Here is a 27,168-nt window from a genome sequence, read left to right as displayed (position 1 = left end):
AATCTGGCAGTTCATATAATCATATTATCTTTTTATTTTTCCCACCCTTAGAGTCATTCATTTCTTCCCCAAAGGCAGAAGAACAACTCCCCTGAACTGATGTTGGCCCCAACCCACAGTCATCAGCACGCTTCCTCAACTTGCTCCCATCCCTCATCCCCACCCATGACTGGTTGCAAGCATCAAGCATCTCCTTACATAATCTCCCCCAGCGCATTAACAATCCCCTTCAACAATCTCCAGTCCCAGCCTTTTACCTATCTGATGACTCTTCTACCAAATTACGACTATCAGCAAAATCAAATGAATATAAAAGTATAGGCCACTTGTGTTATTTTGAACTTACCAGTGCTCTCACAGAGAAGGTGTGAATTCAGCTCTCGTAACACTCATTTATGGCCTGCTAGCTTTCTGCTTTCCCAAGCACACAAGCTACTAGTAGATACTACAGCCGAAATGTCAACAGGGAGGTGCAACAGAGCAATACCAAACTTGCAAAAGGATGTGCCGGATATGGCTCTGATATTTTTTTAAATGAAATCATACCAAGGTAGTCAATAGAAAGTTATATTAATTTCTGAACTTAGGGTAAGTTCAGTACTGCTCTGAATACTGTTGATTATCTGTGCCAGAGTTGACCTCACCCTTTTAAATACTCTCCTGATTAGCTGTTATTTTTTAATGGATTAAAACCACTAGTGAAAGGCACTGAAAATATCTTCATTGCAGAAATTAAGATAATCTGCATATTTTTTAGAATGAAAAAAAAACCCAACTTGTTAGAAAATACATTCACCAGCAGCTTATATTTCCCTTTCCTTAGCTATAGTAAATTTAAATTTTTGTTGTTGTTTAGATGGGAAAAAAGTCTCCTGTGCAAGTCCTGGCTACTAGCACATATATTCTGGAACAGAGGAGAAAATGTCCTGGAAGCCTTGATAATATGTTGGCAGAACATTCCTGTTTTGAAGATGTTGAGAATTTATTTAACTTATTAAGGTTTTTTATGTTGCTGCACATTTTCCAAAGGGTACAAAGAAGAATGACAAGAGTGAATACTGACGAACCCTGCACTTGTTGCCAGAGCACACACTCTTGTTATTGCTTTTCTTGTTGTTATTGCTTTTCTTGTTCTGTAACGCCTGTCTGTGAACCATTACACTTGACACCACAGGGGACCATGAACAGTATCCTCATCTGAGAAGTCCTAAACCAAAGAAGCTAAGAAATATCACAAAGGAGGGCTACTTGCACTGTCCACTTCATGCTATGCCAAGTCTCAAAAGTTAGGTACTACGCATCTTCCTACTATATACTTTCCAGTATATAGACTTTACAACTAACTCTCCTCACTAGTTATTTGGAAATGTGGGTTCTCTGACCTGCACAAAAGGTAGAGGCTTATATCAGGCATTGGGGAAAAAACAGTTTTGCTAAATTTGTACCATTTTTTATTCTCATCATGGAACCAGACTTAAAGCACACACTTATACCTCAGTAATTCCAATTTGTACTTTTGGTGAAGAGGGACACTTTCCCAAATAAGAGTTTAGATGAACATCTGGATGTTTTGTTCCAACCAACAGGACAATTATATAGACCTGACCTGCATTTTAAGAGCTTCTTACTTTTGGAAAATACCACTGAACATATGTTTGTTCACAGCTGGTAATCTTCTTATGCACTTAGCTAGAAAAGCCGGGTAGCAAAAACACCTCCCATGTCAGGAACCTAAAATAAAGGCTCACCTCTTTGATGAGGTTTGAGGAGACTTCTTCAAATCACTCTTCATAATCTTGGTCTAAGCCCTTCAGTAATACTATCAACAACTTGTGGGTTGCTCTAGGGTTTTGAGAGCATAATTTTTATTTTGCTCCTACCCTTATCACTCCCTGACTCACAATCCTCTTCATGTCTTCACTGAGGCTTCAAAGATATGAAGATTTGTCGATTAATTTAATCGCCACCCCCTGAGCACACTGATGTACTTCCTTTTCACAGCAACTGAGGTCACCAAAGAATGCGGGTCACAGTTACCCACACATACAGAGCAATTAGGGATCCCTGAGCTCAGGAAAGCTCAGGGATTTTTTTCAAATAAAAAGACTGGCTCAGGCTGTTTCCCTATGACTGAGCACAAGTGCAACTCAGAGTAATTTAATCTTGGAGGCCCCTTCTTGTGCATACAACAGCTCAATTTTTCTAACAGAAAATTCCAGAGATACCATGCTTTCCTCCAAAATGGGGCTTCGCTGGGTATTTTAAAACTGCAAGAACACAAAGAGGATCAGTGGTATTACTGACTGGGAACTCTTCCTGGCACTGTAACAGTAATTCAAGTAAAAATTATCTGAAATGACCAAAATGGTGGGTCTGATCTACCTCAGATACCTCTTAAAAGTTGCTCTGATTATCATCCTTGAAAGCCCTTTGGGCCTCTGTTTTCTTCGTACGACCAGCAGACTGACATCTCCTTTTCCTCTTTGTCAGCAGTATTCTCTGTTACCTGAACAGACAGTATTTCCTCTGCGTTTCTGGGCCGGACCCTGCCATGCACAGACCGTCCCCAACTCCTTCAGCCCACAGCCAATGCCAAAGGCATCAGCAACTAGCTTACGTTTGGAAATCTCAGTATCTCACAAACTGAGCCAGCAGTTTTGGGGTTTGGTTTTCCTTTTTTTGCTCATCTGTTTCAGGAGTTACAAATGCACAAAGTTCCAAACACCCACTGCCATCAACACGCAATTCCCAATACTGCACAAACCAGGGGTCAGACAGAGGAAGGTACAGGGAAAGATGAGCGTGGTGGTGCGATACTCTGCTTCCCTGAGGCCAGCTTCCCAGGCGGCAGCGGTGGCATACAGTGGTGGCACTGGGCCACCTGGGAAGGCCACAGGGCCTCTCATGAGCTGCACGTATGCAATGCAACCTGGGGAAAAAAAATAATCCTACTACTGATAGTAGCTTTGAAGATGGACTGCAATGGTCTGGCATGGGTGGGCATGGCTTTAAAAGCATTCTTATGTGCATTTTACAGAGTTCCTGCTCTTAGAGTGAAAATCTCATGAGTTTTGTTCCATTTTTTTGAAACGTGGTTTACTTGGCAACTTCAAGCAAACACCTTGTGTTCAGAAACTCTTCTACATGCACTTCTTCACTTGCCAAAGCAGTGTGTGACAGAATCACACATAAGGAGGAAAAAGATGTTCATGACAGAAAGACATTTAAGAAGGCTTTACTTTTAACATAACAGCTCTGTTGCCTAAGCTTCACAGGTTTCTTCCGTTGTAAATAATTTCCAAACACAGGTGGAAAGCAAGTAACAATATGAATAACATGAAGGACAAGCCAATGATAAATCATCAGCAGTAGCAACTATAGTGTAAAAATTCTTGTTAATCATTACCTGCTAGAAAAAATATTACAGAGGGAGATACAGACTCAATACTGACTTGCTCAGCTAGACATTGTCATGAAACTAGCATCCAACTAACCTCTTGAATACAATGATTGAAGAATATTGGGTATCAAATCAAATTATACAATGGAATAAAATGATTTTGTGTGTGTGTTGCAAAGGTCCATTTTAAAGGTGTCACAGGTACTGAAAGTTTTCCTTTACTTTTCAACACATGGATATTCCCCTTACAAACCAAATAAGCAAATATGAATATCGTATATCATAAATCCTGCAGCTCCACAACTTGCTGTTTCACTGGCGACGACCCTCATCATCCCTGCGCTTACATGAGCATGGAAAACCACATACCCGAGTACGCTGACGTGCACGCAGCCGAATGTGCATATAAAGACCTGGGGGAGGGGGGCATCTGGACCTGTATTCTGATAATGAATTGATCCTTTGATTCATTATCAGAAAATAAGCTTGAAAGGGGGTTGGGGAACCTCGACAGTTGCTTCATAAAAAGAAGGGGGGGGAGGAGTTTTCTTTGGCATTAGGGAGAGATTTCCTGTCCTATTCCATGATCTCACTAGTAAATGCTGTAGGCACACCCCACCCCCAAGCCCAGTGAGCCTGGCTTCAAATACCTTGGATTTGCTGCTTATTTTGTGAAAACAACTATTTCTATATAATTAATTAGAGCCTCCCGCCTCTTCCCTCTCCTCCCTAGACGGAACCTATTTATAGATCGTGAGCTCACCGATCCCAGCCGACACAGCAAATCTTTGAGTAAAAAGGGAAAGACAAAAACTTTTCTATTTACTGGATATTCCCAGTATTCTTATTTTCTCTCTCTCTCTTATAAACGTTTATCTTAACTGGTGAAAAACTAGTGCAGCAGAATTTTAAAGCACACTCTCTCAGAAGCTGAAGAAGCAGCAGAAATTGTTTGCTCAGCTCACGTTAAGTGATGAAGCCCCAAAACAAGTTTCAGAACTCGTCAACAAAATGGAATGTGTTTTTGCTTCTCCCATATTTTAAGGCACCTGCAGGGCAGGTGGTGAAACCATATTGGGAATGGGGGATTTGGTGCCACGCTGAGAAGTTTCACCTCCTTTGCTGCCACATTAACTCTCATTTTTAACAGACCAATTAGACTTACATCAGCTTTCATTGTACCACACAGCCTAAGTCCTTCTTTTTCCCCAATTGCTGAGAACTGCTGAACTTAATTTCTTCAAGATACAGGAAATAATGCAGGGAACATCACCAAAATCCACCGTCCCCACAGAGCTGTTTGGTCAGCTGTCCCTCATTCATCGCAAGGCTGGCCACATTTCCACTAAGCCGTTTGGTCAGGCCTGACTGTATGACCCTCTTCCATATGTGTTAATGTACAGCTACATGAACTCTGCCAGCAGAGCCAAAGCAGCTTAAAGGTCAGAATTCCACCTGCCCACACAACAATGCTCATCCTCTGGAGCACCCTCAGGCATGACCTGGGTGTTACTAATAACATAAGGAACGCCCTTTACATTTGGGCACAGGGGGCCATATGACTAAGTTGCGTAGAGCTTGTTATGGAGGATAAACTGATACAGTGTCACCCAAGTACAGGTTGGTAGCCTACTTTACAGTGGCGGATGACCAGTGTCCCCAGTGGAGTTATCCAGATGAGTAATGGCTGGAGACACCGGACTTTCCCTGTGATGTCTTTACTACGTATCATAAAAGTTTGGAATAGAGACAAGAGCCTTATTCTTCCTTTTATATCCTTTCCGCAGGCAGTGGTACAAAAGGAGTCACAGAGGAAAATAATTCTCAGCAGAGCAAATATGTATTTTTTGGAATCTGGCTCTTAATGACGACTTTGCATTTCTGAGGCCACCCCACCCCCCGCAGCAGCAATTAGCATCTGAGAAGTGACATCATTGCTGACACCATCAGGAACTCATGCTGGGCCTCTGGCCCCTGCAGCTACCTCCATGCTCCAGGGAAGATGCATTAGCTCAGGCTTGGCACTCATGCCTCTTTTCTCAGCGCAGGGGTCTGCTGGTCCAGTCAGGATAACCTCAGGCTCCTGAAGGCCTTTCTAACTCCCTAACACAACCCAAATCAAACACTTTCCCAGGGCCACAAAGCTCAAACTGCCTTTTCCCTCCTACTCCCACGAGCCTTTAACGCTTCCTAGATCCCATCGGGGAGGAACCACGTGAGCTGAGAGGCTGAAAGAAGGAGGCCAGCAGCTACCTTGACTGCAGGCACTGCAAACTTCCCAAGGAAGCCTCTTGTCACACCATTTTGTGGGCATTTTGCTATCTGAGGCTTTGGAGGAGCACACAAGGGCTTGAGAGCTTCCCCCAACCACTTTCTGCCAATGCTCCACCTTGCTTTTAACACTTGTCTTAGGCTGGGGTGGCTTTGGGATGGCATTTGCCTGCTTCCACAGAAGAATGACCAAGGAAATGTTGGAGGAAGATCAGTACCAGCCCCAAAGTCAGTTCAGTTTTCTACAGAAAAAGGAAGAGTGTTCTTTTTGCAGGAAAGATTCAGATGAAGCCCTCTGTCCCTTGCAGTATTTAAGCAAAACCCATCTTGAGCAGGTTGTGGCAGGAAGCGGTGCTTGCACTTGGATCCCTTTCTGGCTTCTCCCTTTTGCAAATTAACCTTCTCTTTCATCCTTCCTTCCTTTAAAGGACGCTAAGCTACAACAAGGCACTTCTAACAAGATGACTTCATTTAAGACTGTATTATGATCAGAAGTCTCTTGAATGTCTGTCTTGTTCGCTGTGTCACTTCCCCTCTTTAGAGACCCAAGGAGAGGGAGGACAAAAGGGTTGCCTGCTTGTAGGATGGGGCAGTTACTGTCACTCCACAATTAAAAAAATACTAAAAATGCAAAGTAGTGAAACATCAAGCTTGGAACACAAGACAGTTTCACAAGCTCAACTTACCTACTGAATAGTTTAATGTAATTCATGTCTATTGTTACCAAGAAATTACTACCTTTCTAAGCCTGTATGAATTAATGTTTAATAAAACCAAACAAAAGCCATTCCAGTGATCCAGGTTTCACCCGTCCTTTGTAATTTTCACTAAAGAATCAGGCTCATAACTTCTATTAAGACACAAGTGCCTTTCACATAACAAGTACTTTCTATAATGGAAAAATGTAATTATTGCTTGGAATAGAAAGAGAAAGAATTCCTTGCTTGGAACTCTCTGGCTAAAACAATAAACAGGCCCCTCGCTCTTGCTCTTCTTTGCATGCAGCATTTCAAAACTATGTACAGTCACTGGGGAAAAAAGAAAGAAATTTCTTTTGAAAAAAAGCTAACATCAAACTTCATTTGAGGTCTACTGGTCATACTATTTTCCAGCTGAGGCTGACAGGCAAAAGTATACTGGTTTCAAACTGGGATTAATCCATTGGCTCCACTCATATACATAAACTAACCTCCACGGGCAGCTCAGATGAGAAATGGGAGAAAGGACATCATGATTGTAATCAGAGCTGGTAAAGTATCATGCTACATCAGGCACCTTCACAGAGATCTGACCTCACAGATATTTCCAAAATATGTGTTGCTCCTATTGCTATACTCCTTGCTCTGTAAATACATATGGATAGATATATGGTGTCTGCATTTAAAAAAAAGGAAGACAAAAATCAAAAGGCATAATAATAAAGTTAAGACTTTTTTTCCTCTTGAGGAAAAGAAAAAAAAGAGCCGACAACTGGAAAACCCAATCCTTCAATGTCAGAAGTTCTACATATTCCATCAATTCCATTGAAAGTTTATTTTTGATTAAAAAAATAGACTGCTCTGCCTTAGTTGCAGAAGGATTAGGGACATAAAGGATCCCTGAGTTGACTCAGTGTTGTCAGAAGTATTTATATTTTCCGTCTATTCATATTGCACCATTTTTGGAATAAATTCAGCTTCTTTCTTTCATACACACGCTCACATATCCATGCACACATACATTGCCTCATTCACTAGCAAGGCACAGTGCAAAATAAAAAGGTAACTCTGTATTTGCAGCCAAGTAAAAGAAACTATTTCCTAGAGTCAAAATCAGTAACACACACACACTACCAATGACCCAAACACAGCCACTTTACAGCAGGTATTTTGTACCCCACAGGTTATTACCATCAGTAGATATTATAGTTGAGGAGTCAAGCGCATGCAGGTTACACTTACGTTTGTGGGGTCTTTTCAGTAGATTTTTTATACAAGCCATTTACTTTTGCATGAGTTTTCCCTCTCAATATTGGAAAGGATGGCAACCATCACTTGTAACGGGAATTCTAACCACACAGATCATTTCATACTCTTATTTTTCAAGACCAGTGTCATGGGTTGCACAGACCAGATGTGGTGTGAAGCACCCCTTTCTTTTGTTTGCTTCCTACCATAGACAGCAGAATAGCAGAAAAAATTCATTGCCCCTCCTAAGTCCACTCAGGTGATTTACTAGACTCCTTCCCCAGCTACTGTCTTAGGTAGCCACCTTGCAAAACAAATCTTTTGTTGCCATCACTGGAAATACCATTCTTCATTTATTCCAAGAGATGTGGAGCTCCCCCTTCTAAAGGCACACAGTGCCATTTCCTGGCATGATGTAGGCAACAGCCTTTTGCATCCAACAACAGGACAAGAGGAACAAAACAACTGAGAAGCAAGCTGGCCAGCTGAACTCCCACCATCCACAAGGCAAATGGAAAATGGACTCAGCAACCTCCTCTCTGTTTGGAGCACTGGTCTGGACGCTCCTCTCCTGTGAGATCCCAGTGCTGTCTCTAAGTGCCACAGTATCAGGGTTCCTGAGATATTAATGCAGCCAAATACAAAGCTGGAAACTTGGACTAAATCTAATCAAACTCCATCTTCCCCATCTCCTTACACTTTATTTTAGAATTTGTACCTTTACTGTTCTGGTCCAACTGTTCTGCCAAGCAGCCAGAGGCCCATGTGTGGATGACCACTGGACTGTGAGCCAACTGTAATAGGAAATTCAACACAGACCACCACTCACAAAAGAGACACTTAAAAATGGTTGAACATACACTTGTTTCTTCTCTGTATCCCTTGATTACAAGGCTGATCTTAAAAAGGAAACCTGCAAAACGTAACCCAGTGCACCACTGCCAGTCTTACGAATCATGCTTTGCTACAATATTTTTCAAGTTAGACCCAAGAAAGATTTCAAGAAAAATGGAGGCTTAGGTGCAGAATGGGAAAAATCCATGATCCACATGTACCAAAACATTACAAAATGGTGCTTACTTAGTAATGCACTATCAGTTTGCCAACGAAGATAAAACCTTTGCTCATAAAAATGTGAAGACACATCTTTTGAAAACACTACACTGGCTAGTACATACACTAATATACTACTAAGCCTAAGGAAACTTCTTTGTACTTGCCATGTCCGTCAAGTTCCACATATGAAAACATAGTAAAACCCTGAAGAAAATAAAGACTAAGGGAAAATCAGGTTTCTGACTCCACAGTGATATAGTTAAAAAGCAATCATAAAAGCTATTACACAAAATACCTCTGATACACATTCAGCTATATTTGGCAGTAGTTTAAATTGTGCTACTCCCCCCAAAAAAACTTTTGTCTATAAAACTGGAGAAACTTTGTTGGATTAAATGCTATCCAGACATAATGCAATTGCCCAGAAAAGAAAATTTAGTCTTGAGAGTAAAAAAAAAAAGCATGTCCAGGATTATACACTGGCATGTTCCTATATTCTTCATACCATTACCTGTATATCCAAAATACATATGCTGTTGTAATCTGTCAGCAGTGTGTTACATTTGATTACACCTTTATTTCAGAAAAATTGTGGATGAACATATCTTTTTATCTCTATTATTCCCTCATGATCTGTGCACAGGAATATTAAGATAAGCTTACTAACAGCAGTGCATTCTTGTGCGTATGAGTCCATGCTCTCCAATAACCCAGGGAAAAATCAGACAGGGAAAGTGTTGGGAGCAGAAAGGGCTCTGGGGTAAGCTTTCCTTCATCTCACTTCACATGTAGATGTGTGTATATGTGTGCTCACACTCACACACACACGTCTCTCGCTACTAAATCACGGTTGCATGGCAACATTAACAGGGATATTGTTTTTTAATCATTACAGATAGCCCATGGGTTATACACATTATTATTCTATAATAACAAAAATATATCTTCAAAACATGCTTCTCAAAATTAAAAGCAGAAAAAAAAAACCTGGCAGAAATCAAATAAATGAACCAACATTCACTTCCTAGTGACATTTCTGAAAGCACAGTAATATATGCCCACATATACTGTAAGACAACCTTCTGTGTGTAAGGCATCAATTATACTGAATATTGGTGTACTCAACTGCAACACAGCTATTTGCTATACATTTGTGTTACAATGATATGCTTAAATTAATAGCGAGTTCAGGAAATAAATTCAAATGTCATCAACTACACATCGCTCAATGAAAAAACAAATGGAAAACCTCACAAATAATTAAAAAGAAAATTAAAACCAAACTGGATGAGGAAACACAATCAATAAGATCAAGCATTATGCCCCTCCTGCTTCTTCACTGGTGGTAATTTTCAAGTATAAAGAATAATACTAAGGTAATAACAATAATAATGAGTTTGGCACTGGGTATTTTCCTGGAATTAATACCTTAGCTCAACCTATAATCCCCAACAACCAAAGCCAAATCTGAAACCCCAGGAAATGCCTTTTGCAAACACACACAGGTTTGGGGATTCTGGTCTTTCTCTTTCAGAAATTCAAATACAAAGTGCACCAGGTCTTCTAAACAGAAAAACCTGATAACATGACAAATACTAGATAACCTAGGGACACCGCTGAAATGCAAAGGTATAATCCACTACCTACTGCACCAGGATATTGAAACAGGTTTTTTTAGAGTATATATTTTCTTTTTTTAAAACAAAAGCTTAGCAGTTCACCTGTAAGGCTTTACTTTAAGAGGTGCCGCTCTACTGTACAGACCAGCTTTTTAGTGCACTCCCACTTTTCCCCTTGCTAAGTGGAAATCACTGCTTTACTCTTCTGCAGATGGTTACGGCCAAAAGTCAAGCGCAGGTTTTCTGGCCTCCTCCCAAAGGCAGGCTGGGAAAGCGCTGCCGGCTGGGAACGCGCCTGGCTCGGCGTCCGCCGCAGCCTGCCTGGGCAGGGGCTCTGCTGAGACGGCCCGGAGAGGGGGTCCCCCCCACTCACCCCTGCAGCCTGCAACGGAGCCAGCTGAAACGCTTCTCGCTCTTCCTCCCTGCCTTGCTCAACGCCTCTGGTTTTGATGAAGCGCCACAGGAAGCTCCTTCTCCAGAAAAAAACAAATTTGGGGCCCAGAGGCTTCCTCTGAAGGGGGGGTTTAACATGCCTGCTTCTGCTAATAGGAACGCAGACTGATGCCAGCTGAACGCAGGGTTACGTCGCTGACTGTCAGCTGCTCTGGGAGGAGGGAGCCTGCCTCACCTGGTTGCCTAGAAGAAATCAAGGCTCTCTTGAGAGCTTTTCCGCCATGTCTTTGAAGTAAGGGCAAGTGCAAAGAATGAGCAAGAAAGAGGGAGAGGTGACAGAAAGGGGGGAAAAAAAAAAGGCTGTGACTTTACTTTCACACCAGGAGAAACCAGGGAGTTCGCAAGAGAGTCAGAAAATCCCAGGGACCCAGTGTCAGACCCAAGGAAAGGGAAGCCTGTGATTTCTTAAGCAGTGCTGGCCCTTCCTTGGACTTTCAGCTAAAAACCCTTCACGCCCTTACTCATCTTTTTGACTGTGCAGCTGGGTTTTTTTAAGTCTTTCTATGGACAAACCTGCTGTTGACTTCAGAGAGGCTACGCCTGAATTATGACTGCAGGATCATACCTTGTGCCTAATACGGTTAATTAAAGAGAGTTTCGTTTTTATGTATAGATCCTACCAGCATCACAGGAGAAATCTGAACAACTAGGTGAAAGACAGCAATTGCCACCACTTCAGCCACACAGCACCGCGACTACAATATCCCACAGGACTAAGCAATGTAAATATGTGTGTATATATAGGTACACATGTATATTATACATATAATGTAAATATATATTTGTTTATATATAATGTAAACATATATATAGTTGTTTACGATTCTATTGGATTTTTCTCTCAGGGTATCATTTATCTTCTGGCACCATCTTGAGCCACTTGTAAGACAAGTGACCAAAAGAAACTCCTGCAAGAACAAAATTGACCTTTCATACCCGAAACTTGATAAATTTTAAACTTCAAGTTACAACAAAAACAAACCACCATTTCTTGCTGTAATGAAAGCCACTGAAAGCCACACAAATCAATTCTTACTCGAGTGTTTTGCAGAGGATGTCAAAGTTTGGACAATTTTAAGCCTCATCCTAAGAACACAGGAGACAAACCCTGTCCCATAGATTTCTCACCTCAAACATTGGCAAGTCACTGAGTTTAAGAGCAAAATATGATAACGAAGAGAGACACTGCGAGACAGGAAAGTCACTGGTGATCTTTCCATAGGGACTGCATAGTCTTTAATTAAGCATATCCAAGATCAAGTGTATTAAGCTTTCTGTATACTGGGCTCTACCCTCTGTGAAGGGTTTTTCCCTTCCTCCTAGCAATGCAGTTTATCAAGACAACAGTCTAGATTCGGGTGGCTGGATCTCAGCAACCGAGGCAGCTGAATCCCTTTTCCAAAGCTCTCTCCCGTGGCCGGCACTGATGCAACTGTGGCGGTGGCTCCCAACTCTGCGCACCTCCTGAAGCAGCTCGAACAATGAGCTATGGGCCACACAGGGACCAAAATGGGGTGGGCAGCTACCGCCTGTGGCCCAGGGAGCCTTTCTCCACGCCCTCGAGAAAGTCTCAATTTCAATGCTTCGGATCTCCTTTTCCCTCCCTCACTTGGATGGAAACTAGGACCTCCACTAGTACCCAGCCATGGTGAAACCCCACCTTGGGTGGGACACCAGCAGGTAGGTCAGGATTCACTGTAAACAGGCTTCGCTATAGCACAGGCTGCCTTCTAGCCTCTACAAAAAGTACATCTCACATGACTGTATTCATCCACACAGCTGTTCCTCCTTTAGAAAACCATTCTCCTCACAGACCCAAGGGAAGAGCAGGGCTAGGCAGTGAAACAAAACCTCCCTTAATAGTCTGAGCCACACAAAGCATCCCAGGCTATTCCTCAAAACCACTATGTCTATATATATGTAAACAGTCAAATTAAGAGGCATGACGAGCTACTTCCAGGACAAACACTTTCCACATCACGTAACCCAGAGCACAGCCCCACCTGATCAGCATAAAACTTCTCAATTTTTCTGGTCACATATGTTACTCCAGGACCATCAAGTCCTTAAAAACAGAGATGTTTGGTAATAGCAAGCTGTTTAAAAACAACTAACCAACTTTGCCCTTCCCAAATCCTCACAAAAATTTACACCACATTTTTGTACTGCAAAATGAATTTTTACCCTGCCTAACCTCACGTGAAAGAAACAGGCATGTCATCGAGTCCTGTCTTCTTGAATCTGAAGTTTCTGCTCCTTTCTGTGGAAATGCGTGGGATGATCCCCCATTGCAACTCATTGTTTCCCTGCAAGTAGCTTAAGATTGCAAAAACTTGGATTTTAAAGGCTGGCTGGAATTAGCTGCATTCGGTTTTGCAGTGCCAGAGTCACTTAGGCTTTTAGAACCTTATACGCTATGAGATTTCTAAGTGTTTAGCTGCTCCTGAAAATGGGATATAACAATCAAACTCACGTAGGCTCTTCCAACATTGAGCAGAACAAGATCTAAAGTCCTACAAAATCACAGCTTCTGAATAATTTATTCCAATTTTTGGATTTTGCCAAAAGACTTTAGGGATTTTTCATTCTATTCATCAAGTTAATTTGTTGGGAAAAATAACAAAGACTTCTTTCAGATACACATGATAAATTAGAGTATAGGAGAAAAATTTACAAGACTCCAATCAGTACTAATTACACAACTAAACCCAGTCTCCAATGCCTGTTCCCTGAATGTGGGAGTGATACATGAATCCCAAGTGGAAAGTTTGGATCAAAATTCCTACCTGCTAAGAGCAGGGTCATATTAGATGGCTCTAACAGCCCCTGGCCTAAAAAAGGCCCTGCTCCTTACTTATCCCTAGGGAAGCATAAAAGTTGAGGTTTTCATTGAACATTCACAGAAAAAGAAAATTAAAATAAACAGTGAAGTCAGATAGCTTGAACTGCACGTGTTTTTTGTTCCCAATTAAGAAACTGGGCAACTTTACTCCAGGGATGTGAAACATTTGGTGCATTCTGGAGCAGAAGTTAAGCATTAGGTTTGCAAAAATGGAGAGGCAGCATGTGGCATGGTTACTGCCACACTACTCATATTCCCAAGCCCTGGTTATATAAAGCTCTTCTGGCAAAAGGGTTCAAATCCCCTCACGTAAGTGATATATGGCTTGGGCAATCTTCCAGATGCACTTGTATCAGCACAAGGGTCACAGCTTCCATGCTACTTGGCATCACTCCCATCTGACCCTCTGGCAGAGTGATTTACAGGAGCAAGTCCAACTCAATCCACAAAAAATCAGCTGGATTAAATCAAACCACTAATTTAAAAGGTTTCTGCTAACCAGCTGGATGTGAATTCAGACTGATCATGTTAACTTGTCTGCCAGTGGATCCAAAGGGGCAGTAACTGCTGGAAAAAGAGACCTAATGAACACTCGGGACCTAAACTTGCTTCCAATGGCACAGCTGGATCCAAAAGAGGGCACGTGTCTTTGGCTTTTGTGCCCTATCAGTATCCTGTCCCTGACAGCCTTAAGACTCTCAGACAGTATGAGCAGTATGGGAAACCGCCGTAAGGGAATTTCCAATTTGGAAAAAATTAAACTCTGCCTGTATCTGTGGCTCTTCTGGGCAACCTTAGTCAAGAGATGCCAGCAAGCACTCTGGGAGCGAGGAAGAAAGAGTTTGTATCCAAATTGCACGGCCCCCCTGCTAACCCAGAAAGAGAGGTACCACATTACTTGTCAGAAGAAAAACCCCAGAGCCCATAAGCAGCATGACTCTGGTTATCGGCAATATTCATACTCAAGACCAGAGTTTCAGGTACACGCTCATGAAGGGCTCAGGGGAAATTACTGCGCCTGAGGAAACCATAACCTTGCTGTTCACCCTGCCCTGGCCCGGCCCCACTAACTTCACTCAGCTGTTGCTTGCAAAAGCTGCTGTGAGAAGCAGCCGGAATGTTACATACAGCTGGCTTTGGATGCTGGGAGCCTGTCTGAAATTTAGGAACAATCCATGGCTGGAAATGGTCAGCAGTGGGATTTCCTGACCTACTCTCTCTGTAACCAGCGCAGAAATGGGGTTAGCTGATAGACTCTCGCCAGCCCTTGCAGAGCAGTGGGAGATTAATGCTGTACATACTGGGATACTGCTGCTGTTATTATTATTATTATGTTATATATGTTATTTTTATACTATTGCTATAAAGTCTCATGCCATAGCTGAGCTGATTTAATAAAGATATGTCTCTGCCCTACACCACGTTAATTGACACTGCCAGCAAGCTTAGAGTGCTTTTTCTGCAACTTGTACTGAAAATATCCACCTGTGCTGAACAGCACCTAATGAACGGTCAGCAAAGTGCTCATTGCTGATAAGCATTTTCAGCAAACATCACAAGCCAGGAGGCAATTCCAATAGATGTGAAATGGTGTAGAAATTAGTAGCAATAGCTTTTTATTTTTTTTTCAGACTCAGCACAGAGCAGCACTCTGCATTCTTCTATAGGAAAGTGGTTTCACCTCTGTTAGGTGGATTTTTCAGACTCTGAAATAGGATGCTTTCCTGAAGCTGAATTAAGATTATGGGACAATAAACTTTAAGATTAAAAAAAAAAAAAAAAAAGTCTACTCTACACAGAAGAAGAAACCAAGATTTCTTTGTCAACATAGTAAAGAAAAGAATCTAAGTGGAGAGGTGAGGTGTTTTTCTCCCTCTCTCTTTTTTCTTTTTTAAAATGAACATGATTGATTAAACCTTTCTGTATTTCAGAAGGAACATTTTTCTTAGTGGACATATTCTGAAGTTCACTGGAGTACAATACTTCCACACACCTGTAAAACAACCCGTTTTCACAGAGTGAGAGCTTGAAACTTTGCATAGGAGTTGTATCAACACCCAATCTTCACCAATCTCTCAAAAACACATCCAGCCTCAGCCCAGCCCTGGAAGAACTTTTCATTTTAGCTGAACAGTTTTTTTAAATAAGCAATGTGAGTTGTAATTGTCTTCTAAAAATCTCATCTCAAATAGTTTAACCCCACCAAATTTAGGAGTTGAAAAATAAGGTTCACAACAAAAGCATTGACATGACCAATAAGAGGTACGATAACTGGCATAACTGTAAGGCAGTAAATGTAAACCTAAAGGAAAATAATAGGCACACTAAGCTACTGGAGACGAAACGCACAGCTGTATCCTAAGTTAATAAATTTGGTATTTTATTGTTACATGCCCATTTCCCCAGAAAAGTCCCCCTTTATTTAAAAAGGGTGAAGGGATGCTTTGAGCGCAGAAGGACAGTGACACCTTGGTGAAGACAGCCCTTTCAAAGGGCAGTAGTGGCGAGACAGTTAACAGCACTGCAGGGAGCACAGGCAGGAATCAGAAGTCAGCCCGTGCCACATACTGTGCCTCTCGAGAAGGATTGGCTGTCAGGAGCTACGGAAAGAAAACGCTGGGCTTTGTCCATGGAGAGAGGGAGGACTGGCTGCAGCACAACAGGAAAATCAGACAGTGGAATAGGTGGAGTCTCCTAAATACCATTCGGCGAATGCTTTTTCACCTCACAGAGAGGCAGCAAAACCTTGCCAGGTATCACAGAATTGTAGAATCCCAGGTTGGAAGGGAACTCAAGGATAATCTGGTCCAACCTTTCTTGGTAAACCATGGTCCCGACAAGATGGCCCAGCACCCGGTCCAGCCAAATCTTAAAAGTGTCCAGTATTGGGGAATCCACCACTTCCCTGGGGAGATTATTCCAATGGCTGATTGTTCTCTAGGTCTATCCACCTGTCCCAGTTTCAGCCAGGGTAGAGTTAATTTCTTCACAGAAGCTAGTGTAAGGCTGTGTTTTGGATTTGGGATGAGAAAATGTTGATAACGTGCTGATGTTCTGAGTTGTCACTAAGCAGTCAAAGACAGTCCAGCTTCTCGTGCTGGCCTGCTAGCAAGAAGGCTGGGGGTGCACGGGAAGCTAGGAGGGGACACAGCCAGGACAGCTGACCCAGCCTGGCCAAAGAGATATTCCATACCATATGACATCATGCTCGGTATATAAAGCTGGGACGAAGAAGGAGGAAGGGGTGGAGGGACGTTTGGAGTGATGGCATCGGTCTTCCCAAGAAACCATTATGCGTGATGCAGCCCTGCTTCCCTGGAGATGGCTGAACACCTGCCTGCCCATGGGGAGTGGTGAATGGATTCCTTGTTTTGTTTTGCTTGCGTGCGCGGCTTTTGCTTTACCTATTGAACTGTCTTTATCTCAAACCTTGAGTTTTCCCACTTTTACTCTTCTGATTCTCTCCCCCATCCCACCATGGGGCTGCGTGGTGCTTAGTTGCTGGCTGGGGCTAAACCACGACACCACCACGCCTCACGAAATCTCAGTCTGCAGAAAGGGAAGAGGGTCTAGCTCCACTCAGACCCTTCAGGGAATGCTACCATTGCCATCCTGGATCTAGGCCACATCGTTTCTTTTCAAAACACAAGATGTGGCATTTTGTCTCAATAACTGTTGAAAAAAACCAGCATTAAACTTCTGCACTGTCACGTCTCATTGTAACCAATCCATAGAAAGAAACAAAACCACACTAAATCCACTAGAAATGTCCCCAGTGGGGACACAGGGAAAACACACAGGGGACTCACAGCATCTTGAAAGGACTTCAGAGACAGGTTATGAAAGCCAACACATGATCCTCATTCTCAGAGTCACCTTACAGAAAAAGGATCAAGCAACCACATGGAAGAGACCATTCTCTTCCACTTTAGCGTTATTCATTAAAAGGCAGTTGCTCCTGAAATTTTCCCACAAGAATTTCTTTTGATTCCAAAATTGCTTCACTAAGGAAAATCTTAGGAGTCGTGATTTTCATTCTGGCTTTATGTTCTGGATTTTTGCCTGGGCAATGTTCAACCAGGAACAAAATCTATTTAAAGTACATGCACAGTACATATTATGCATAGATGTCAAGGGATGGGAGTAGGTTATGAAACATGAAGGCTGTGATATTTTACAGAAAAATCATTGTTCAAAGAGCTTAAGGAAAACCTAACACTGTAATTGAGACTACAAGGTTGTAATCCAGGTTTCTAACTAGAAAAATGGTGAGGCCAAAAATATATTAGTTTTTAAAGTAAGTTTCTAAAGCAAAAGCTGACTGAGAGGAAGTAAAATAGCCCAACACAAACCTGTGACTCAGTTTTTCAAAGCTGTAACTAGAATTATTATCAGAAAAAACTCCAAATCCTATCAAATCAATCACAAGAAAAGTGGAACAGCAGGAACAACAGCAGACTACACCCTCATCCTATTTGTAAAACCTGAGGAAGAAGGAAGCCTACAAGCTTCCTTGATGTGTGGTTTTCAGTTTTGGGTTTGTGGTTTTTTTTTAAAGAAATGCTAGTTTCTATCAGCAGAAGACACACTGAGAAGTGAGATAAGCCTACAACAACGTCATCTGCTTCCAGAAACTGCTCCTTCTAGGCAGCATTCAGCACAGATGTTTCAAGTCTGCTGTTAGACCCAGGCTCAAGGTAAAATACCAAGGGAAACAGCACATCATCTTCAGCTTGTTCCCTCACAGTGTTGGCCAAGAAGAACAATGAAGGCAACTGATGTTCCAGTTAATCCGTGTGTGTAAAATATTCAATGTGTAAGCACAAAAGAAAAATAAAAAACCCACAACAACCTTTTAAAAAAACGTGTCAAGCTTTGTTTCTCTTCCAGTGCAAAGGAATGGAAACCCTCCCACTGACTTCAACGGGAGCTCGGTCAGACCCTGAACGTCTTCAAATACAACTTCCATCAAGGAGAAGTTGCATATTGGTGTAAGGCATTTCTATTTTATCGCGTGCTTTTGATAAACTGCATACTTGCAGCACATAATGTCTGAAAACAAAGCTTACAATACAACTTTGAGACTTGCAACTGTATTAATCAAAACTGAACACTACGAGAATTAACATGTATAAGAAATGAACATGTTTTATCATGTAACGAGTTAATTTAAGAGGTTTATAATAACCAAAATCTACCATAAAATACAACAAATACTGCCAAAAGGTCATTGGTTCAATGACTGAGTTAATCCCATACTTCACAACAGTTGTACTACTGTTTTTAATATTGCTCTCATGGCTTACAAAGCAAAATGGCTCCAGCAGAGAGACAAACAACTGTGAAAAGCAGGAACAGACAGAATGTTGGTACAACTGTACAGCTCCCGTTTTGTACAATTATTTTCACATTACTCACACTCACGACAGCTTTCACAGGCATCAGTTTGCAAAAAGCTTGATTCAGTGTTTGTATTTCAACAACTTTAAATGAACTCATACTAATGAAAACATGCAAGTATTTAAATCTAAATGTAAGGAGACTAAACCTCAAAATATTCACCTGACTCCATGTTGGTGAAATTAAAAGCACTTTTGAGCTCTTGGATCAGTAACGTGCCTTGGCCACAACCCGAACTTGCAGCAGGACATGAGCAAAGAACAGCCTTGTATCTTGGTTTCAATGAGGAAAAAACCTAGGAGCTCAGGTCAGGAGATGACTAGGACTGCTGAATGCAGTGTGGCACCACTCAAACTAGAAGCACCCTTTGTATTTCAGTGCCATTTGGTACCCTACCAGTTTCCAAACCAGTCTCCCTCTACCTCTTAATACCTCAACCAAATGGTCTGTCTTTTTCATTTGTGCTCCCCAAGTAACAGTGCTGTGTCTTCTACAGAAACACAAAGGGTGTGATTTACACAGATCAAATCCACAAAATAAAAAAACTCAGTAAAGAGCCTGGAAGAAATTCAAGCCCAGCATAACCAGAAATAACTTCCAAATGTCTCAGCAGTGTGGACCAGGCCACCCCCTGTTCCTATATCTTGTAGTTAAATTGGCTTAAATTTAGGAGACTTGCTCATAGCAAGATTGGCCTTTCTTACCTTTTGCCACATTTTGATGAAGAAGAGCTCCCCAGAAAAATTGAAGAAAACATTGGTGTCGTAGGCGTCATCCCCAACGTTAGAGATGGAAATGTTAAGTGAGATGTTCCTCACCGCTCCCAGGGCCAGGTAGGCAGTTCTGTCATCAACACTGTAGGCAGAAACAGTTACACCGGTTTAACTGTGGGCAACTTTCACACTCTGGTCCTTCTTTTTTCCCGCTACAATAGTGTCACAACTCAACTGCTTACAAGCTCATCAGTCAGTAATTCAGGAATGTGCTGTACAGCCAATGTACGGTGGGGGGGGTTGTACTGGGAACGAGCAGCTCCTGAGTCCTGGTTCTGACACAGCCTTTTGTGACCGTAAGGAAACCCCACGATCCTCATTTGGAAATATTTCATGTGACTTATTGTTAACACAGTTTTAGTGAGAATAAAATAGTTGAAGACTGTAAAGTAATTGTACAAGGGAAATGCAACAAGTGCAAGATATTATGCCCACATTCAAATACACAAGCTATTTCAGTTTTTCTCTCAATAATTCAAACTTATTCTAACACTCTAGTAACTTTCTGAAAAATTTTCTTAGACTTATGCTATGAATAGAAAAAATGGAAAAGAGGGTCAAATAAGATCCAGAAACTGGTCTAAGTGGAAAAAATGTATGGGAAGTACAACAAATGTGCACTGAATATAACTAATCATTCTTCAGGTGTTTATGCTAGACCTAACACGATGGAGTAATTTTCTACAAGTGGAATACCAAGGGAATGGTTGATTTAAAATAACAGCTATATGTCATGAATCAATACACTATCATAATACGGCATCACAGGTTATGAACACAGATATGCACACAGAGGCAAATATAAATATTCACACACACATTTATTATTTGATATTTAATCATACTAGGCTGTCCAGAAGATGAGCTAACAAGTAGGAATAAAGGCTAAAGATAAATCACAAGAAAATACAATATCAATGCACAGATCTGCAGGTCTAGCAACTAGAAGTACAGTAAAAGATAATATGAAATATACCAGGTATAAATGTAAAAATAAGCAAAAATAGCCAAAATATCAAATTGGATACAGTTATCATAACTGGTATCTGAGACTATCCATAGATCCTGGAGAAAACACTAAGTAGCTGGTCAGAAAAGGGGAGAGACCTCCAGCCACACAGCAGGGAGATGCTCTCAATTATTTCTTCTAAGGCAACAGCCAGCCCAAAAGTAAAGAAGGAACCACCTCTGAGGAAATGTACCCTTGCGCCACCCACTCTGCCAGATGCTGTTGCACAACACACATGCACAACACACATGCATGCAGCAGCACGCAACGGCACAGAGAAATCCATAGCCAACTAAGTCACCTTTCACTCACCCAATTTCCATGAAGGCATGGCTGTGCCAAGGACATACACATTGGCACACGCTGCTCCTCTGCGTATCAGCCACCCTCTGAAAATGGCTGGGGTGCAGGATGTGAGCTGTGTTTAAAGGCAGCCTGTCCCTCCATTGCCACCAGCCCTCCTTTGCCTGCCTTGCTCATGGTACTGAAGCCAGAGCACCTGCACAAAAGTGGGGTTTCTGAGAATGCAGTGCTTAGAAACTGTTCAGCATCTTCTGCCAACCACAGCCATACCAGAAGTCCAAAGGCAGACACGAGCTCGCTGGGCTCCGTCTCCCTGTGTTTGCCAAGAAGTTTCTAGACACAGGCTTCCGAAGGTAGGTACTGAAGCAGCCCGGGGCTCTGGTGAGTGAGAAGTTCGGAGGAAGATGGTCTAGACTCGGGCTTTAAAGCTGAAGGCTGTGGATTGGGAGTGTAACTTTTCCATGTAACGTAGACAATATTTATGGCATTTTTTCTTCCTGTACTTGCTTCATTTATGATGATCTTCATTTATTAGGCCCAAAATTATGGCTTACAGTTTAATGACAGCTTCTTATGAGGCAGATATAAGTCTCCAGGAAATGTGCTTGCTTTCTCACACTTATAATCAACTGCAGACACCAACCAATCCTACTTATAATTGGACATTTTGCTTTCTAAACTTTATAGTTTATTCTCATAGTCAACTACCAGTGCAAATAAACATTTTCAAAAGTGTATGCAGCACAGGATCAACTGCAAAACTAGTTTGAGAGGTCCAAATAATTTGTGTTGTTGCTCCTTATGCACCAAAATAATGGCCCAACTATGTGAGAGTACTTGGAAGCATTTAACCTTTTGGCCCCAACCTCAATGTTTACTGTTGAAAAGCAGACAAATTATGAAGATGCTAAACAACCTACTGCGATTTTCTAATAATCAAAAGTGCACATTTAGAAGCAAAGAAATAAACCAACCATTTATTACTGTGAATTATTTCTCATGAACTTTATAATCTCACTTCTTGCAATCACTTCAAAACTTAAATCGACATCTATTAAACCCATTAGCAAAATCTGGAAGTATTGCTTAGCAGGCAAAGGAACATTAAAAGATATTTATCTGATGGAGGGTTGATACTAAATGCAACGCATGCTATAGAATTATCTCTGAATTAGTAGTAGCAGCACTTTGAGATTTAACGTAAAGACAATCAAGAATACTCTCCTTCCTACTGAATAATAAAAAATAGTCAGAATGAAATCCTAACTAAAACTAAAACCACAAGAAATAATGTCAAAATAAACACCATTGGGTTGTGTTAGTCCTTTCTAAAGCTATCACTCCTCTGTTAAATGTGCATCATACCAAAATTATGTTTGTAACAACATTTTCCTCAGCAGACAAAGAAAATCCACTTTCTAAGCGCACACCGTAGTTGCTCCTACAAACAATTCACACACTAGTAAACTCTGAAAAACGTCACTGATATTAGGCTGGCAGAGGGGTTCAGTTCTTCCTCTGAAAGGCTCCATGAGATTGTGCTGTAAGTCCCATCTTAAGCGAGCAGCTTTCTGAGTCATTAAATCTGCGTACATCTGGAATTAATCAGGTTCACTTGCAGTGAGAAGAGGATTAGGAATCTCCCTGTTCACAGGGGAGCTCCCAGGCTCTGTTTGCTGCTTGAGAGAGAATGTCATGGGGCACGGACAGCCTGCTGTGGTGCTAGAGCAGCTCTGCCACCAACCCGGTGCCACCCTCCTCCAGTGCCTGCCGCACGTTAAGCAACCTAGTTGCCAAGTCAAAATATATCAACTAAAGAACTGTTCTCACTCGCCAGAAACAAGAAAGCAAACTAAAGCCACCCCTTCAACTCAACAAGGTATGTCAAACAATTTCGGAAATGTAATCAAGCAATGACTTTCAGTTTATGTTTTGTTGGATAAGAACTGTAAAGCTGCCAATATCTTCACTATGGACCTCATAACCTTGCTCACATCAAGGAAGAGAAGCTAAAAAAACCCCACAAAACTAGACTCAAAAAAGGGGAAAAAAAAAGAAAAAAGAAAGGAATCAAGATATAATCACTTAATTGGACAGAACACCACCATCTCATTACATCAGGTACTACACACAAAGAATGAACTGAATAAGAGTTCTGGGTAGACTGTGGACTTATATATACATTATACATAGGCAACCACAGTTGTACACAGATACGTAACAGCACATGAAGGATGTCAAGCTATAAATGCTTGCATGGCAAGGGAAAGTAGTGTGACATTCGGAAGTACTAAATACCTGCATTTTTCATTCACACAACCCAGACTTGCAGGTAACAAGCAATTCCGAAAATCAGGCTACAAATTTCTGCCACGGTTTTGAATTCACTGGCCATGGTACTACACATCAAATGTAAACAGAAATAGTTAATGCTTTCCTCTTAAGTGAATAAGAAAAGGAAACTAAATTCCAGGATAAAACAAGTATCATCTTTTTTGCATGCTTTAACGCTCTTTGTTAATGCCTGAGCCACATCACTGCACTATGGTCAGCAAAGGAAGAAAGACCAGCTGGGAAAGGCAAACTGAAAAGATCTGCAATTTTCATTTCCCCACCCCCCAACATGCTGGTGTTTTTACTAATGTGGGTCAGGGGAGACATAATCCACATTCCAAAAAGTACACAGGGACGTATTTCTCTATTTCCTGCACTAGAGAGAATTTTTTTAAAAATTGAAAACGTATTTAGCACTTCCTCTCAGCCTGCGCAGATCATACATAGGGCAAAGAATGTGATGAGGTCGCACTTACCCTGTTGGTCTGGGTCACCAACTTTCCCTTTTATATTAGGACCCTTTCTTTGCTTACAGCAAATTGGCACCTACATGGATAAATCACAGCTATTGCTCGATGGACAGTGGAAGTTACAGCTGGGGTCAGTTAGACTGCAAGTAGTTAAAAATGCTTCAAACAACTAAAGTCCAATGTGTCCTCTACCTCTATCAGATTAGAGTTCCACCTTTTGCTTTTAAATCAGTAAAAGGTGTGAGTCAACAACATTGGTCCTGTGACAGATCCAAACAGATTTGTACCTTCACCAACCAGTGTTGCAGTTGGTCTTCACAGTTACTATGATACTTGAATATTAATTTTGTCTCCACGGACTCTCGACATCAACCCTAAAAACCCAACAGGAGAAAGGTTTTCATCACAGGCTCCAGGGTCAGTTGAACTTTGGGAGGAGTTTTGCAAATACTTCAACCTCAAGGGCCAAGGAAAAGCTGAAACCCTCAGCTGATCTTCTGGGAATTCATTTGATGTCTCAGTGCAAAACTGAGAGGTAGCAGCTCCATAAAGAAATCCAAACCAAGTAAAAATTTTAAACAACCCCACAGAGAGCAAACCCATTGGGTTTTACACCGCTTGGTTATATTGTCGTACCATCGCATGTGGGTTCAAGGTCAGTCCTCGCTGTAAAGCTCACAGCCAATCTAGACTAAGGACTCTGCCAAACACGCAAGGTATCCTGGCTTATTCTGCATTACTGGAGCTGCTGCCTTCCCCCTCTCACCCTGAAGCCTACACTAGCAAAGGTGCTAAAAGACCTCATGCAGGTGATGACCATAGCCTGAGACACACTAAATCAGCTATGGTAAACTAGCTCTGAGCCCACCAGATCATTTAATTAATGATCACTTTATTTCTCACATGGAAACTTTCCAGTGTGCTCTGAGTAGCAGGTAACATGAGGTGACTGGAAAAACATAATAGACAATTCGCGGAGCGGTCAGCTGAGGTTCTGTGCCAGCAGAGCACAGTTTGGGAATAATACCATACCAATAATCACTCCCTGTGAAGATTGAGTAATGATGTCCCAATGTTTCCCCATAGGAAGGGACCAAATGTGCCATATGAAAAAAGCGCCTACTGCAGCAAGCCCAGGGCCAAGGATGTGGAATTGCTCATGCCAGTACCCTTCTGGAGCAGAGCTGCAGTCTCTGGAACTTCAGTTCCTATATATTGCAATTCAGGAACATGGCACAGAGAGCTACCATTTCCATCCTTCCTACACTTTAATTTTAAAAATGAATGCCTTTGAGTAGTAGTAAACAATGGGGAAGAAAAAACACTCTAGGAAATCCTTTTTGCTCTTTATTATGGTATTGAAACAACAGTGTGATTTCTAGTTACAGTTAGTTACCATACATTCAAAGCTTCTCTAGAAATTGTCCTCTTTTCCCCAAATGTAGTTTCTCCATGTAAATCCCCCATAACTACACAATAGATATAACTCCCAGCCACCTGTGTCTTCAAACTTTTAAGTAAAAAGCACAGAGCCGGGCACAACATCCACATAAAAATACCCCTTATCTTATGACCCTACAGAAATCTGGTACCTTTTATTATTATCAGTAATTTCAATTGTACCCAGATGTTCACAACTCTTTATAAACAGAACTGAATAATCAACGGGGAAAGAGCCACCTCTGTTTTCACATAGTGTTTACTCCAGGGAGCAGCTTTTGGTTTGAATGGAGCTACCCTGGTTTATGAAACTGTCACATGAAAGCAAGATGAGGCACAACATCTACAGAAACTCTAATCTAATCTTTCACCCTTGCAGACACACATACAAACCAACATCTTTTAGCAACGTCCTTGAAATCAATGGTACTGTGCCCCTGCGACAAAGTTATCCCTGCATGTGTGTGTAATCCTAAGCGTCCTAAGGTTGGAACACAAAAACTAGTTACTAGTGACAGAAAGAAATGCAAAAGATAAATGGTACCAGGCATGTAGCTGAAAGTTGCACGCATCAGCCTGATGTAAAGAAAAAAACCTCTCTCTTTTCCCAGTTTGTTAAAATCCTTGAAGAGCTCTGTTAAAATAGGTGATTCTTGACCATACATCTGGGCCTGAAATTTGAGCATGAATCAGTAGCACTTTCTAACGTACTGTTTCTAGGAATTAGATCATTAACAAAGTCATCACGCAAACCATGTATTTACCATAGAAATTATGCCTTCAGAAATAGATTTCCTATTATTATGTATCTTCAATTGTTTGTCCCATTCCTGGGATGCTGAAGCGCAATATGTAATTTAAAAAGCATACTCAGCTGACCATCGATGAGGGAGAAGACGACCGGTCCCCTATCCAGCAGTCACTTTCAGAGGTCAATAAAAGGCAGTTAATCAGAGATGAAACGTTAGAAACAGTACAGGTTTGTTACTTTAGGAAATTTGTTTTGCAGTATCAGGTGTTACAAGCCAGGAATAGGTTACATCTAGATGTCAAACACGATAAGCAGCATATAGATATATCAGCACATTTCCTCTATAGCTCATGCAAAAGCAGCAAGATGATTTACCGGGTGACCTGTGAAGAACCTCAGCCTTACCAGATTTTGTAACTGCAGGATGTATTACTAGAAAAAGTTCATGTAGCTGCATCACAAAAGAGTATGTGTGTAAGTGTCTATATATACAGACATATGCATATATGCATCAGCCAGGATGTATTCTGGAAATACAGAACAATGGTGCATCTGCTTCTCATTGTGGTCTGTACAGCATTAAGAACTTCCACCTCTGGAGGCAGCTAATGTTTGACAGCGCTGCCTGATGTTAAGCTTTTGTTTTGCTAGCTTTATATTTTGGTTGCTAGAGCAAAAAACAATATGGTGACTTATCGTTAGGCCCATAAAACACTGATGTTGAGATGTTCACAAGGAGGGCCAGGCTACACATTAGTTCAGCAATGAATTCAAATTATATGAAACAACATCTCTTTAGGGTCTACAGCAAAATCCTACTCCAGTAGATACAGTCAAGTGATTCTTGCAAAACAAAACCAGCATTTAAAAAGTGACAAGACTGGCTTGTACAGTATCCCTGACTGATCATCAGTGGTCTGTTAGTAGAAAATAGAGATTGGGAATCTGTATTCTTATATGAGATGTGGACTACTGAGGTTTGTTTCCACTCATCACTTGATAGCTCTATTACCATCCATATGGGTTTAATCACATGTTCAAAAGGAACAGGACTGCCCACTGCTATCAAACTGGACTTATTTATTTATTTTGGGAGAGATT

At 41.5% G+C, this 27,168-nt stretch overlaps 1 protein-coding gene across 1 annotated transcript in view; it reads right to left on the bottom strand.

The window, feature by feature from the left end:
* The window catches only part of ITGA9 (integrin subunit alpha 9), a gene marked incomplete at its 3' end in the record, with an annotated part of 228,236 nt that overhangs the window by 57,796 nt on the left and 143,272 nt on the right, over window positions 1-27,168 (bottom strand). The window contains exon 18 of the mRNA XM_081996300.1: window positions 19,692-19,842. Within this exon, the coding sequence (XP_081852426.1) occupies window positions 19,692-19,842 (151 nt within the window). The remainder of the gene's footprint in view (window positions 1-19,691; window positions 19,843-27,168) is intronic.

This window comes from Phaethon aethereus, assembly GCF_964289735.1.
Source record: "Phaethon aethereus genome assembly, chromosome: 2".
Lineage (NCBI taxonomy): Eukaryota > Metazoa > Chordata > Aves > Phaethontiformes > Phaethontidae > Phaethon > Phaethon aethereus.
This window is presented reverse-complemented; position numbering and strand designations above follow the sequence as displayed.